This window comes from Monodon monoceros, unplaced genomic scaffold, assembly GCF_005190385.1.
Source record: "Monodon monoceros isolate NGI ecotype Baffin Bay Population unplaced genomic scaffold, NGI_Narwhal_1 Super_Scaffold_5, whole genome shotgun sequence".
Classification (NCBI taxonomy): Eukaryota; Metazoa; Chordata; class Mammalia; order Artiodactyla; family Monodontidae; genus Monodon; species Monodon monoceros.
The window spans coordinates 76,094,074-76,108,130 of NW_021703782.1; the positions used below are offsets into that span (position 1 = coordinate 76,094,074).

General features: G+C 52.7%; 1 protein-coding gene across 5 annotated transcripts; it reads left to right on the forward strand.

The window, feature by feature from the left end:
- Positions 1-2,584: 2,584 nt before the first annotated feature.
- On the forward strand, positions 2,585-11,609 carry DNAJB5 (DnaJ heat shock protein family (Hsp40) member B5). Of its 5 annotated transcripts, none has more exons than XM_029203044.1 (5): positions 2,613-2,775; positions 3,608-3,752; positions 6,105-6,349; positions 9,435-10,036; positions 10,179-11,609. In XM_029203044.1, the coding sequence occupies exons 1-5, from the start codon at positions 2,613-2,615 to the stop codon at positions 10,410-10,412; spliced, it is 1,389 nt and encodes a 462-aa protein (XP_029058877.1). In that variant the 3' UTR covers positions 10,413-11,609. The 5 variants fall into 5 exon arrangements, with proteins under 5 accessions (XP_029058879.1, XP_029058877.1, XP_029058878.1 ...); XM_029203045.1 differs by having other exon boundaries at positions 3,611-3,752; XM_029203048.1 differs by lacking the exon at positions 3,608-3,752 and adding an exon at positions 3,286-3,551 and having other exon boundaries at positions 2,685-2,775.
- The last annotated feature ends 2,448 nt before the right edge of the window (positions 11,610-14,057 follow it).

Consider the following 14,057-nt stretch of genomic DNA (forward strand, 5'->3'; position numbering starts at 1 on the left):
CTACTTAGTCATTTAATCACATATGTACAGTAACACAAAATCACATACCTACAGCAAATAACAGAATCAGGCACACTACCGCACAAAAATAATTACACAGATACACTCACTTACAAATTGCATGATAGATACAAGACAAATAATTCCCAGGCTCAAACATTTACAGATGCACTCACATACCGAGATATCCGTGAACATATAGCATAAGTTAACTTTCTTGAGCGCTAACTACAGGCCGAGCTCAGAACTAAGTGCATTACATGTGTTACCTTAATTAACCCTCTCAACGACCCTATGAGGTACTGCTGTCCCCATTTTACAGAGGAGGAAATGAGGCACCAATGTGGCAAGTAACCTCACAAGGTCAATAGCCTGCCTTCAGAGCCTACATTCTCATACCCTATGCCACACCCTGAGGCACCCCTGGTTCCTCTCACATATTCCTGATACCCAGGGCAATGGGACACAGGACAGCAACTGAAAACTCAGCAAACAACGGAATCTGTGCCACCAATACCTGAAGGCACAGCCCTGCACCCTTGAAGGTCTAAGCCTACACTTCAGCATTAGCAGGGACCAGGTAAAGGCCGGTGACTAAACTCTGCCTCCGTGTTGGCACAGGCAAGGCTGGAGGAGGTAAAATAGACAAACCTGGCATAGGAAGAAGCAGAGCCGCCCACAGCCCAGGCCCCCATGAATCTGGAGGCGGGGGAGTGAGAGCCCTCAGATATAAGGAGCCAGTACCATTCCTGGGCCCCCTCACCCTCCCTTTCCCATCTCCATGTCACACTATTCCATTCCCTCATCACCCCACCTCCCCTCCCTTCCACATTTCTTCTCACCTCATCTCTCTGTCCCATCCTTTTGCTACTCATCCCATCTCCCCTCCCTCCCCTCCCTATCCCCCTCACCCCATCTCCTCTCCCTCCACTCCCTTACCCCATCTTCCCTCTCTCCTCTCCCTCTCTCCCTCCCCTCACCACTCTTCCCCTCCCCATCTCCCTTACCCCATCTTCCCTCCCTCCTCTCCTTATCCCCATCACCCTGCCTCCTCTTACCACATTTCCTTTCCTTGCCTCACACCTCACACCCCTTTATACCTGGGATCCCCATCGTGATAACCAGAAAGAAGGCATATAGTGGAGAATAGGCAGACTTAACCTCAGGATCCCTAGACTGCTCTCCTGTTCTGCTCTGTGGCCTAGGTATTGATGCTCTCCAAGCCTGTTTCCAGCTCTGTCTAGTTTGCATGACCTCATGGGTGTCCATACATTGCCTCAGGGAAACTGCAAGGAAAGAGAAGTGAGAGCTTCTGCTCTGGCCCTTCCTTTGTCCTCAAAACCCCCAAGAACTCCTTCCCCCTCTTCACCCCTGGATTACCCCCTCCCTACCCCCGCTCCCTCTAGCACAGATGGGCCTGGGAGACAGTGACGTGGGCGCCAGGCACCGTGTCTGCTCAAGCGTCGGCTTCCGCTGGCAACCGCCTACGCAGCCCTGCCTGCTCTGAACATCGGGGACACTGGGGCTGAGAATTAATGGGGGTGGGGGTGGGGGTACTGAAATGGGAGATTCTGAGGGTGTTAAGAAAGGAGATCATGTGGAGCTGAGACGAAGGGTTAAGGGGCGGGGGGCTAGGATAGGGGAGCACATGGGTGTAGATAAGGATTAAGAATAGGATAAGACAGAAGCTCATGGGGGAAAGACAGGAGATCATATGGGGCCAGGAATGGGGGGGAGTAAAAGGGGGATAAAATGTGGGAACTCAAAAGGGAAGTAGGATGAAAGATTATAGGGAGAACTTTAATGAGGATTGTGGGGATTGTTGAGAAGGGGCTGCTCATGAGGGAGCAGGGATGAGGGGATTATACAGAGGATGAAAAGGGGACTCATAAAGGGAATCTTGGAGGTGCTAAAACCGTGGAGAACTGCTAGGTTACAAAGGAGAGGGCAGAAGGGTACTTAAACTATGCTCATCTACCGGGGTCTGTTTTGAGATTCAGTTAGGTCATATCAGGTCAACTCCGGGTCACGGTAAGGTAACGCTAAATCAGGTCAGGGCTAGGACAGTTCACGGTTCAATGGAAGACAGGTAAGAATGGTAACCTTTTCACCCCGGTCCAGGGACCACACCTCCCAGAGTGCACTGTTCTCTCCCCTACCCTCCTAAATGAAGATAGGAAAGAATGCCCAGAGTCACCGCCAACTGGTGGGCGCAGTTTTCCTTTAAGGCTGCCTTTGACGTTGCACGGGTTCCAGAAGGTTCTCCCGGGATTCGGGCAGTGGCCAGTACGTCCCACGTTCTCAAACCGGAGATTGGACTAAAATAGTTGTCCCCCGACTGGGGTCTGAGCCCCACAGACCAACCAATAAAATCAAAGGGCGCGTGGAGTTGCCGCCCTCTGTTCCTTTTACCAATGACACGACGAGATAGCGAAGAGGTGTGGTTGATTGATCCCAAAGTGCACCAATCAGACCCACACCAATCACGGCCCGGAATGTGTGCGCGTGTGGCCGGGTGACAGGGGCGGAGAATGGGCGGCTACCACAGAGCCACTCGTTGAAAGCTGTCCAATTACAGCAGAGGCTGAGCTGAGTGACGGGCAGACGGCGCAATGGGCAACGCGGAGGCGGAGCTGTGGGGGCGGGTTCCCGGGCCCGCTGTCCGCCGCCGGCGGGCGGGCGACTCCTGTCCCGAGTGGAGGCGGCGGAGCCAGAGCCGGGGGAGGGGGCAGCGGCTGTCTGACGGACCGCGGCGGCGCCCGCAGCTCCTCACTGGTGAGGGCGCCGAGCCAGGACTCGAGGGTCCCGGGAGGGGGGCGTCGCGCGTCGCGAAGCCAGGGGTCCTGGTGTCGGGATGTCGGGACACTGAGGGCCCTTCGGCTCTTCCACCGCGGGGGTGTGGAGGTTCAGGGTCTGCAAGGTGCTCGATGTCCGCGACCCTCTTACAGGGGGCAGCCCGCCTCTGAGCCGGGGGAGGGTCGGGCCGGGTCGCACTGGGTTCCGGGGCGGTGTTTCTGAGCCAGCCCAGTCAGCCAGCGCCGGTGACATCACCGACCACCCTCCCCCGCCGGAGCCCCCTCCCCTCTCCTCCCCTCCTCTCCTCGCCGCGCCTTTTGTCCCAGCGGAGCTCTGCCCCGCCCCGCCCCGCCCATCTGCGAGGGAGGAGACTGCCTGTCAGTGACTTCATTGAGTAGATTCTTGGGGATTGGGGTCTGGTCCTCCCCGGGGAGAGAGGCGAGAACACGCTGCCTCTCAGGCCCTCACAGACAATCACACCTGTCAGAGGTAGACGCTGCCACTCACAAGCACACACTCTTCGCACTGCCAGCCTTACTGTCACACAGCCATACAGCCATTCACAATCAGCCAGACATCGCTGCACCTGAGAGCAGGTGACCGCTGGACCCTATTCCTTCACTCTCCACACCTGAGGATCAGGTCCAGCTCCTGCTGCACCGGACAGGCCTTGCTGGGCAAGTGCCTCTGAGAACCTGAGGAGGCGGCTTCCAGAGCTGCAGCTCTCCAAGCAGGCTCCAGTGGAGCGATCAGAGGTGAGGGGCTGGGCTGGGCATGTTTAAGCGCACAGTGCTCTCCTGCCCATCCCCAGCAGCACCCCCACTACAGGCCCGAGGCGCTTTCCGGAGCTTCCCACACTTCTGGGGAGAAGACTTCTTAGCCAGCTTGATGTTTAAAATTCAGCTGGAGCCCTTAAAACTTCGAGCGTGGACGCTGAATGGGTTTGTAAAGTTTCGGTAAGTCCCTCTGGAGAAGGGCACTCATACCCATACCGAGTCAAATTCTCCATGTCATATCCCCCTCCATTGCCTACCCGCTTCCTCCATCTCATCCTCGTCTCATCCCCAGTTACGTGTAAGAACCCCCCTTCTGTCCCACCCTTACATTTGAATGAACTGCACCCCTTGTCATTCATCTTATACCAAACCCTTCAGGCATCCGTTTTCCACAAACACCTCCTCTAGTATTTCAACTCTCTACATCCCATTGGTAACCCATTTGCCACTTCAGACATTTCCATTTGTCATCCTTCATCCCCCTCCATCAGTACTTCATTTTCTGTATCAACCATCCCCCCTCCCTGTACCAGTCCCCCTTGCCATTTCTTATTTTTTAGTCCTGCCTCTACATTAACATCCTCTTCATTCTCTCCATCAAAGGCAGTGCCATGCCATGGGGCTCCTTTGTCATTCCAACACGTGGCTTGTGGGTAGGGGAGGGAGGGAGGAAAGAAGGAGGAAAAAAGGCAACTCCTGAAAGAGCTTGCCCTCTGTCTGTGGAGGCAAGACAATTAGAGGTCTAGAACAGCCAGCACAGGGGTGCAAGGGAGGAAGCTGGCCGGATGAAGAGGTAATGCAGGGACAGTGAGGGGAGGGTTGAAAGCACTGGCAAGGCATTCCACGCGCCCTCAGCCTAAAAGCTGCTACAGTTCTCTGGGGGCACCCTCTTGGTGTGCTAGGGTTCCTTCCCAGTTTCGGGGGAAAGAAGGTGTGGGCTGAGGCAGAGATGGCGGCAGACCACCCCCAACTCCCTCTCAGACAGCTTTTACTGCTGCTTCCGAAAATGGCTGCCCTCCCCCAGATGCCCTTTCTTCTCTGCCTCCCCAGCCACAGGCTCCCCCACCAGGCATGACACGCTGGTAGGGGAAAAGGGGGAGTGCCCGCCCTAATGGAGCCTGCTCTTCGTCAGAGTGAGGTGACTCCCAGAACCATGAGTCAACCCAGCTACCTGTAACAGGCCCTGTGGGGGCAGGAGTTAGGGCTGTTGTCCCTGTCTACCTGGGGCCTTGAGGCCTCCCCTAACCCATTACAGCCCTCACTCCTGCCAGGACACCCTGTAATCTCTCTGAAGCAGTCAGAGGCAAAAAAGGCAGGCCTTAGCTGTGGCTGCCAGCCCATGACATTGCTAGAAAGACTCCGGTTCTCTGGGCTTTGGCAGGGGTTGGCCAAGTCTCAGATGGGTTAGAGAATGGCTTCTGGCCATTCCCCCTACTAGCTCTAGCTACAGGAAAGTGCCTTTCCCTCTGTCCACCACAGAGACATTGATGGAGGGAGATTAGAGTGAAAGAATGAGAGTCCTGTGTTTCTCCCTCATATAAATAACAAATGCCCCTGCACCCAGCAAGTCAGGGACTCTCAGAGGAGTGTGGACCTGGCACTGGGCCAGATCCTAAACCATGAGGCAGGTGAGAGGGAGGGACTGGTAGAGAAGGTACTAAGGAACTGGTGGTTAGTGCCCAATTGTCTCCTAACAACTAAGGTTTAAAAGCCCTACCTCCAGGATGCTTTTGTTCACTAACACTGATGCTTAGGTGGCACAGACATGTCTTCACACACAGTTTTGTGTGTAGACACCGGGAAGTGACTAAAGGGAACTGTTGCCCTGGTTGGGGGAAGGACGGTGTCACCCTGCCCCGCTAATGAGAGGGTTAGAAACAGCAGTAGCCAAAGGCTGTGAGTCATCCTCTAATCTGAATCACACGTGAGGCTTAGCACAGCCTGGGGAGCGGGGGCAGGGAGGCCTGGGGTCTCCAGTGGCTGAGAGGAATTCAGGTACACACACCCTGACTCAGCCTGGCTGGCCAAGGCAGCTGGCTGAAGACCCAGGCCTGTTCCCAGCCCTGGGCCACTGCCCCAGCTGCCCTTAGCCTGGGCACTATGCCTGAAGCATGGCATAGGAGACCACGATGCTCAGGTGACCTCACCCAGTACGCTGATCTTCACCAGCTTCTGTGCGTGGGTCTGTCAGTCCATGGTGCCACCTCACTCAGCAGGGCTCGTGGGAGTCCTCAGTCTGGCCCAAGGACCTGGGCCTTAGAATAGCCCCAAAAAGTGGGCCACAGCCCCCAGCTTCCTGTTGGGAAAACCCAGGAGCTAAGGAAAGAATCACAGAATCCTAGAATGTCAGAGCTGGAAGAGATCATCTTATCCAACCCTTTCATTTTACTGATGGGGAGACAGAGGCCCACAGAACAGGCATGACCTGCTGAAAGTTACACAGTGAGTCATTTAGGGGTTGCAGGATCATCAGGAACAGGACCGGGATAGAAGGGAACAGAGGCATCAAGGATCGGCCCTGGTTTCTTTCAGAAACAAGGACACCAGTGCCGGTCCAGTGGCTGTGATGGGAAAGGATTACTACAAGATTCTTGGGATCCCGTCGGGAGCCAATGAGGATGAGATCAAGAAAGCCTATCGGAAGATGGCCTTGAAGTACCACCCAGATAAGAACAAAGAACCCAACGCTGAGGAGAAGTTTAAGGAGATCGCAGAGGCCTATGATGTGCTGAGTGACCCTAAGAAACGGGGCCTGTATGATCAGTATGGGGAGGAAGGTAAGAGGGCAGTGCTCCAGCCTGATACTGGACACCTGTCCTTGTCTGGGGTCCTGGGTGACCCAGTTCTCAAAGCAGGGAACTGGAGACTGAGAAGGAGGTGAGGGAGGCAAGTGTTCCCAGCACTGACATCCAGAGGAAAGAAGAGACCACCCACTACCCAGCCTCAGCTCACCACAACTCTCCCTGCCTCTTTCTGCCCCTCTCCCTCCTCAAGTTAAGGCCTTAGAAAACCTAGAGCCAGAGGCCTTCCCCACCCTTCTTTCCCTCCCAGCCTTATTAGTCCTGCCTGAAGTCCCCGCTTCTTCATTGGCTGATGGGGAAGGTTAGGAAAGGGAGTGTGTGGCTCTCTGAGGACAGTGCATTTACAGTCATCAGCATAAAAGTTTGGCCCTTAAGCAGCCGGGGAATTAACCACTGGAGCTCTGAGCTAGAGATGGTTGTCCCCTTCCCTGCCCCCTTCCTGCCCACTTCAGGCCAGCAGAACAGAGGTAGAGTTTCGACTCCCTGAGGAAGTGGCAGGCATCCAAGCAAGAGTGGAAGGGGAACTGCTGCTGGCACCTTGCCCCCTCCTGGGGTAGCTGGTGGCCACGCACAGGGTGTCAGGAAAGGTCCAAATAAAGCCTCTGAGAGGGCGGCTCCTCCCAGCACATCCCACGGGCATGATGTAGCTGCTAATTCTGGGCCTGCCCCTCAGGGCCGCCTGCCACCCGCCAGCCACAAGCACCTGTCAGGTTATATTAAGAGACATTGTCACAGCTGAGGACTCTCCTTTCCAGGAGGAACTGTCCTTCTTCCCCAGTGGCATCCACCTTTCTTCCACATTCTCCTCCTCACTCCCCCTGTTCTAGTCTCAAAATTAGATGGGCTAATGATATATACTGTACCTGATACAAAGCAGGTGCTCAAAAGAATGTTCTTTTCCTTTCCTCCTCCTTGCTTTATGTTCCATGGCTCTGTCCTCTGTACACCCCAGTCCTCCCAACCCCCTCTTCTTATTCTCCATGCCACTAGTTCCTTCCGTTTTTCCCTCCTCACCTACTAGACTTGCCAATTCCCAGATTCACCAGGCATCTTCTGGAATCCCCAATATTCTCTCAGCTAAGAAATGTTTCTCTCTGGGGTAGAGGGATGGGAGGGGTAGTGGTGGGGAAGAGGGAAGCAGTACAGATACCATGCCACCATGTGACCTGTCTAGGAATTGCACTCATTCCTCTGCTCGGCCTCACCTTTGATTAGGAAGAAGGTAGGAGCTGGGAGACCTCCGCTTTCTGCATGACCAAACCTAAGCAAAGGGCAAAGCTCATGCCCTAGGTCCAGGCACCAGCTCTAATGGAGATCTACATCCCAGGAGGGCTCCTGAGGAGGCAGCACAACCTTAAGGAGACATCCAGGGCCTGGGAAGGGAGAAGCAGCCTTGGAAATGTGGGTTGTATTTCTGTCTGCCCTGCCCCTTCCCCAGTAGCCAGCTAGAACAGTTGTGCACATAGACTCTGTGTGCAGCCCTCCCTGGGGACAAGTTGTTCCCAGCTTGAATGGGGGGTGGTAGTGGTACAGCAGGAATCCTCGCAGAGAAGTCACCCCCTCCTGTCATCATCAGTCCAACTTGCCTCTCTCACTGAGCTCTGCCAAGCTTCTTGAACTCACCTGGTAATCAGACCCTCAATAAAGGGAAAGAACAGACCTTGAGTCTTAGGGGAAGGGTGAAGAGGCAGCTGTCACAAGTCACTGAATTGCTTGCCACTTGGCCTCTCTAATGAAACCCAAATCTCCTCTTGTGGTCCCAGGAAGTAAGAGGCTAATTTAGGCTCAGGCTTCCACAGCCAATGAAATTCTAGATAAAGCCCTCAAAGAGAAGAGTCCCTTCCCCAAGCCTGGGCCCCACCCCTAAGTCTATATATTCTAGATCATTTCTCAGTGTTAATCCCCTTCCTCCCTCCTTCCCACACAAGCCCCCCAACTACTCCAATCACCACCACTACCATCCCCCTTGAAGACTGCCCCCACAAATCTGAGCCCCTTAGACAGAACCTGACTCGAGAGAGAGTAGCTGGGGTCACCACCTGCAGTGTGCCAGCTCACTCATCCTTTTTGGCTGCTCTGACATTAGATATGGGGTGTAAGGCTTGGTGTTGTACAACTCCAAGAGCTCCCTTCCCATTGCAATCTGTGTCTGTCCAATGTGTGAATGGCAACCCCTGGAGCTGTGCAACACTGTGAACCCTGAGTGTGGGAACAAAGAATTTGAAAACTTTTTGTAGAGAAATAGCTCCTCTTCTCCAAGCTAATGATCTTTCCTGCTTTTTTGGGGCCCTCCTCATTTCCCATTTGGGCACGAGTCAGAGAAAGAGGAAACCATGCTAGAAGTAGAGTGAGAGTGGGGGCTTCCCTGGTGGCGCAGTGGTTGAGAGTCCGCCTGCCGATGCAGGGGACACAGGTTTGTGCCCTGGTCCGGGAAGATCCCACATGCCGCGGAGCGGCTGGGCCCGTGAGCCATGGCCGCTGAGCCTGTGCGTCTGGAGCCTGTGCTCCACAACGAGAGAGGCCACAACAGTGAGAGGCCCACATACCGCAAAAAACAAACAAACAAAAAAAAGAAGTAGAGTGAGAGTGGACTTCCTCCTGGACTGTATTGCCACCTTATTTGGGACAGGTCACTTACAGCCCTCTGTATGGTCAAATTCTGTCTGATTGCCTCTTTCCCTGTCTTTGGAGATAAGCAAAGATACGGGAGCCAGGTATGACTTGTAATGTGACCCCAGGCCAGTCATTCAAGGCTCTGTGAGACATCTTTGGGTCACAGGTACATGGAAGAGTTTACAGTGCTGGAAGTCACATCTTACTAGTCTTCTAGTCTTAGCTTTTCAGCCTCTTTGAACCTCAAGATGTGCCTTATTATTAAACATATAATTAAGAGTAGAAATCTTGCCAGAGATTTTTCTTACTCTATTAGGCCAGCCCTCTCTGTGGGAGTTAAAGCTTGCTTCTTCCTCCAGGCCCATGAACTACGAGCTAGAGGGCAGGGGGAGGAGAGTGGGGTGGGGCAGAGACCAGCCATACTGCCCCTAACTTCTCCTCCCTCCAGGCCTGAAGAGCGGCGGCGGTTCATCAGGGGGCTCCAGTGGCTCCTTTCACTACACCTTTCATGGGGACCCCCACGCCACATTTGCCTCCTTCTTTGGCGGCTCCAACCCCTTCGATATCTTCTTTGCCAGCACTCGCTCCACTCGTCCCTTCAGTGGCTTTGACCCAGATGACATGGACGTGGATGAAGATGAGGACCCATTTGGCTCCTTTGGCCGCTTTGGGTTCAATGGGCTGAGTAGGGGTCCAAGGCGAGCCCCAGAACCACTGTACTCTCGGCGCAAGGTGCAGGACCCACCTGTGGTGCATGAGCTGAGGGTGTCCCTGGAGGAAATCTACCACGGCTCCACCAAACGCATGAAGATCACAAGGCGGCGCCTCAACCCTGACGGGCGAACTGTACGCACCGAGGACAAGATCCTGCACATTGTCATCAAGCGTGGCTGGAAGGAAGGCACCAAGATCACCTTCCCCAAAGAGGGCGATGCCACACCTGACAACATCCCCGCTGACATCGTCTTTGTGCTCAAAGACAAGCCCCATGCACACTTCCGCCGAGATGGTACCAACGTGCTCTACAGTGCCCTGATCAGCCTCAAGGAGGTGGGGCCTGGATCAGATTGTGTGTGGTTTTATCGGGTGGGGGGTGGAGGTGACGGAGACATTCTTTCCCCACTCTCTCTTTTCTTCCCTTCCCAATCACTCTACCCTACCTTTTCCTCACTTTCTGTCTCATTTTCCCCAGGCACTGTGTGGCTGTACCGTGAACATTCCCACCATTGATGGCCGAGTGATCCCTTTGCCCTGCAATGATGTCATCAAGCCAGGCACCGTGAAGAGACTCCGTGGGGAGGGCCTTCCCTTCCCCAAGGTGCCCACCCAGCGGGGAGACCTCATTGTCGAGTTCAAAGTTCGCTTCCCAGATAGATTAACACCACAGACAAGACAGATCCTTAAGCAGCACTTACCATGCTCCTAGGCCCTGCCCCAGCCAGCCCAGAGCCTTCCACAGCAATAGCCCCACACTCACCCCACCCATTGTGCACCCAGCTTGATGTCCACTGGACACTAGCAACTCTTTCTAAATGCAAAAAACAAAACAAACAAACAAAAAAAACCCACTGGTTTTCAGGGAAAATGTTCCTGTCCCTGACCCCTTTCAGAGCTGGGCTGCCTTGGGGGAGTGGGAGGGAGGTGGGGAGAGCTAGCCCAGGCCAGGGGTTAATTTTCATGTCACAAGCTTTGAATCCAGTTCCCACTCCAGTGGCTGGAGAGTGACCTGAGTGCTACTTGAAGATATAGAGATTCCTTGTCCACGCCTGTAAATAGCATGTCCTCCTTCCCCTCTCAGCTTTGCTAATACCTCTCCTTTCCCTTCCCTTCAGCTTCCTCCTACTGGGGGAGGAAGAGGATAAAAAGGACACTGCTTTCCCACCCCAGTCCCACCCCCAAGTCCACAGTGTCCAAGGCTATCACACACATATTCATGCACACAAAGCACACACCTAGAGCCGTGTGTGCCTCTCCAGGGTTGAGATAGGAAGGGAAGGTCCATAACCCATGAACCAGGCCATTGAGCACGAGACACTTTTCATTTGGGAAAGGGAGGTGAAGGGGCCCTCAGCAGCCTCCCTGACAGCTCCCCTGCCCAGACTCTGCAGAGCTGGAAGTACTGTCCTCCCTGCTGCTCTTAAGAGTGTGCAAGGGTAGAGGAAGGGGCGGGGGCTGCTGTATTAAGTCTAAGAGGTGGAGGGCAGGGTCTGTCTCCTAGCCTTCATCAGGAAGGGAAAGGGCTTTGGGTCAGGTGGCAGCTATTCCCCACCAAGAGATTCAGGGTCACAGGTTTCTCCCCACACCTCTGAACTCAGGGCCTAGCCACCCCTAAACTCCCAAATCCCATTATCTGTGATATATGAAGCTACTTATTTCTTACCCTTCATGAAGGCTGCGGGGGAATTTCTAGCCCTCTGACGCCTGTGTGACCCCACCTCACTCCCATAATTGTGTAAAGATCAAATAGTGAAGGAGCTAGGGTAAGACTGCTTCAGCCATGTTCTGGGGTGGGGTTTTTAGGCTTTCTCACTTTGACAAGCCCCTGAATGTTTTTATAGTAGTTTTTTTGTATTTTTTTGTAATGACAGTATTATGGAAAAAATAAAGTATTTTAAAACTATGGAATCTGAGCAGGAGCAACGAACCTGTGATAGGGGTGGATGTGCACTGACAGCCTCCCTCCTGAGCCCCGCTCACCTTTGAGAAGCCCAAGCAGCCCTCGATATAAGGTGAAGCTGACTCCTTCCTTCCTCTAAGCCCAGATTCCCAGAATTTCCAAAATGTACACCCAAAACACAGCAAAGACAGAAGATATCACTCAGCTATTAGAGGAAACAAAAAATATTTGGAAAGAATAAATATCCTGGGTTATGAGAAATAGAGACTATCCTCTAAGGATGTGCTAGCATGAGAATCAATAGATTTTTCTCTACATGGACTGGAATTTTCCTTTAAGAGAAATTATCCTCCTAGGAGGGATGGAGGAGGACTTTCTGGCTGACTAGAAGAGACACATTCCCAAAGACAGAGCCTGAGGCAAGTGGAGAGGGCGGCTGGAGGTACCTGGCATCCTTGGCCCATGCTTAGCAGGGCCTGGCTGAAGACACAGGATTCCTGTGAGGCATGAACACTGTTACTGATACTTAAGTCTAAATTGTCCAGGGATGTCTGTTCAGGTCTTTGAATTGACTGTCCCTGCTGAGACACTGGTCCTCAGGGCCTGTGTGTTGACTGCATGATGTCCTTGTCACTTTCCTTGGATCTGGGTAGGGAGGAGCCCTGAAGTCGCAGGAATGCTCACCTGCAGGCTCTGCCAGGGCCTGGACTTTCTCCTGGTGCTGACTTTCCTCCCAGATTCTATTCCAGGATCAGGCCCATGACAGCCATGCCCTACTGAACTTCAGTGTCCCCAGTGCTATGAAGACAACTCTGCCTTCACCTGTACCTGGGCTCCACATAGAGGCTGACAAGGTCTAGGCTTTTAACAGGGATCTTCCTGCCCTTGATTTTTATCCTGGGACAACACCAATGAAAACAGCTCATTCTTTTATTCAAGGTATTTTTGTGTGGAGCCTGTTCCTTCCAGTGCAGAAACCAAGGGGTTTCTGTTCAAAAGGATGTCTGCTAATCCCCCAGCCTGGGCAGGGAGATCCCTAATCCTTCATCCTCTACTCAATGTTTTCCTATTCCAGGTCTCCTAGGGTTGTCCCTCTCTTCACCCAGGGCTAAATTCTTACCCTAGCTCTTTCCTGAGGCCTGAAGCTTTGGGATCTAGGTATGCTGGGCCAAACTGCTCCCTCTGACCTCCCTGTGGATGCGGAGGATCTGGGATCTGGGAAATTATCATGTCCCCACTGAGTACTTTCTGCGGATAGACTATGAGACCTTAGAGGCCAGGGGCACTTCAATGAGAAAGCCCTGAAGTTGGCCTTGCAGCTCTGCCTACAATCTGAGCCTTATCATTCTTGGAGATTACATGCGGGATTTGTGGTCCTTTAATACCTGTGTAACCTTAAACACACACACACACACACACACACACACACACACACACACACACACCTATATAAAAATCAAGATAGTAAAGAAACTGGGGGAAAGTCTGGTTCAGCCAGGTCCTGGGGAATGGGGTCTTTATTGGGTTCTCACTTTGATCAAGCCCCTGAATCCTTTTATAGTAGTTGTGTGTGTGTCAGGGGGTAATTTTGTATGACAGTACTATGACAATCATTTGTTCATTTATATAATAACTATGATCAGCCTGTCCCTCATCCTGCCTCGGGGTTTCTTTCAAACAGCTAAGCAACCTCGGCTTAGCCATCCCTCAAACAAACCAAATCAACTGCACAGTTGGGTGGCTGAGAGAGAAGGGTGGACTGAGGAAGGGGCCATGATTGAGTCTCTATAAACTAAACAGTTTTATGGATTCAAGGAGCTTGAGAGGTAAGCTCTACCTCTACCATACCCCAAACCGTATAATCTGGGCTTACTAATGCTTGTCTAATGCCTAGATCAAGGAAGGAAAGCTTCCAAGAGGTATTCAGGCAGTGTTCTTGACTCACTGAGTAAACCAAATATCCAGTTTCCAAGTGGCTATAGGACTTTCCAGGAGGGGGACTCTAGAGTATACTTGGCAGCAAGCCATGAACAATACATATCTATAGGGATCACATTCTAATAGGTCTGCCCCAGCTTCTTGCCCAAGTAAACCTTCAGGACATTTTCCAGTTGCTTCTAGTCTAGGTTCTCTTTTAAACACACTGATAGGTCATTTCCTGATCCATTCCCTGAGTGACTCAAGTCACTTTTTATCTCCTTTGAAGAATGGTCCCTCAAAACCTTCACTAGGTTGCTTTCTGAATTTCTCGACAGGTTAAATTTGGGGCCTTTTCTCAGGCTATGCCTCAGGTTCTTCCCTAGGTCATTCTCTAACTGGAACTTTGCTGGGTCCCTCACATAGAAAATTCCTAGGTGCCACAATCCAATCATTCTTAGATCATCGCTGACTTGGCCCATAAACACAGAGGGCTGTGAAAGTCTATGATCGTTCCTTCTCTGAGATTTGTCTGTT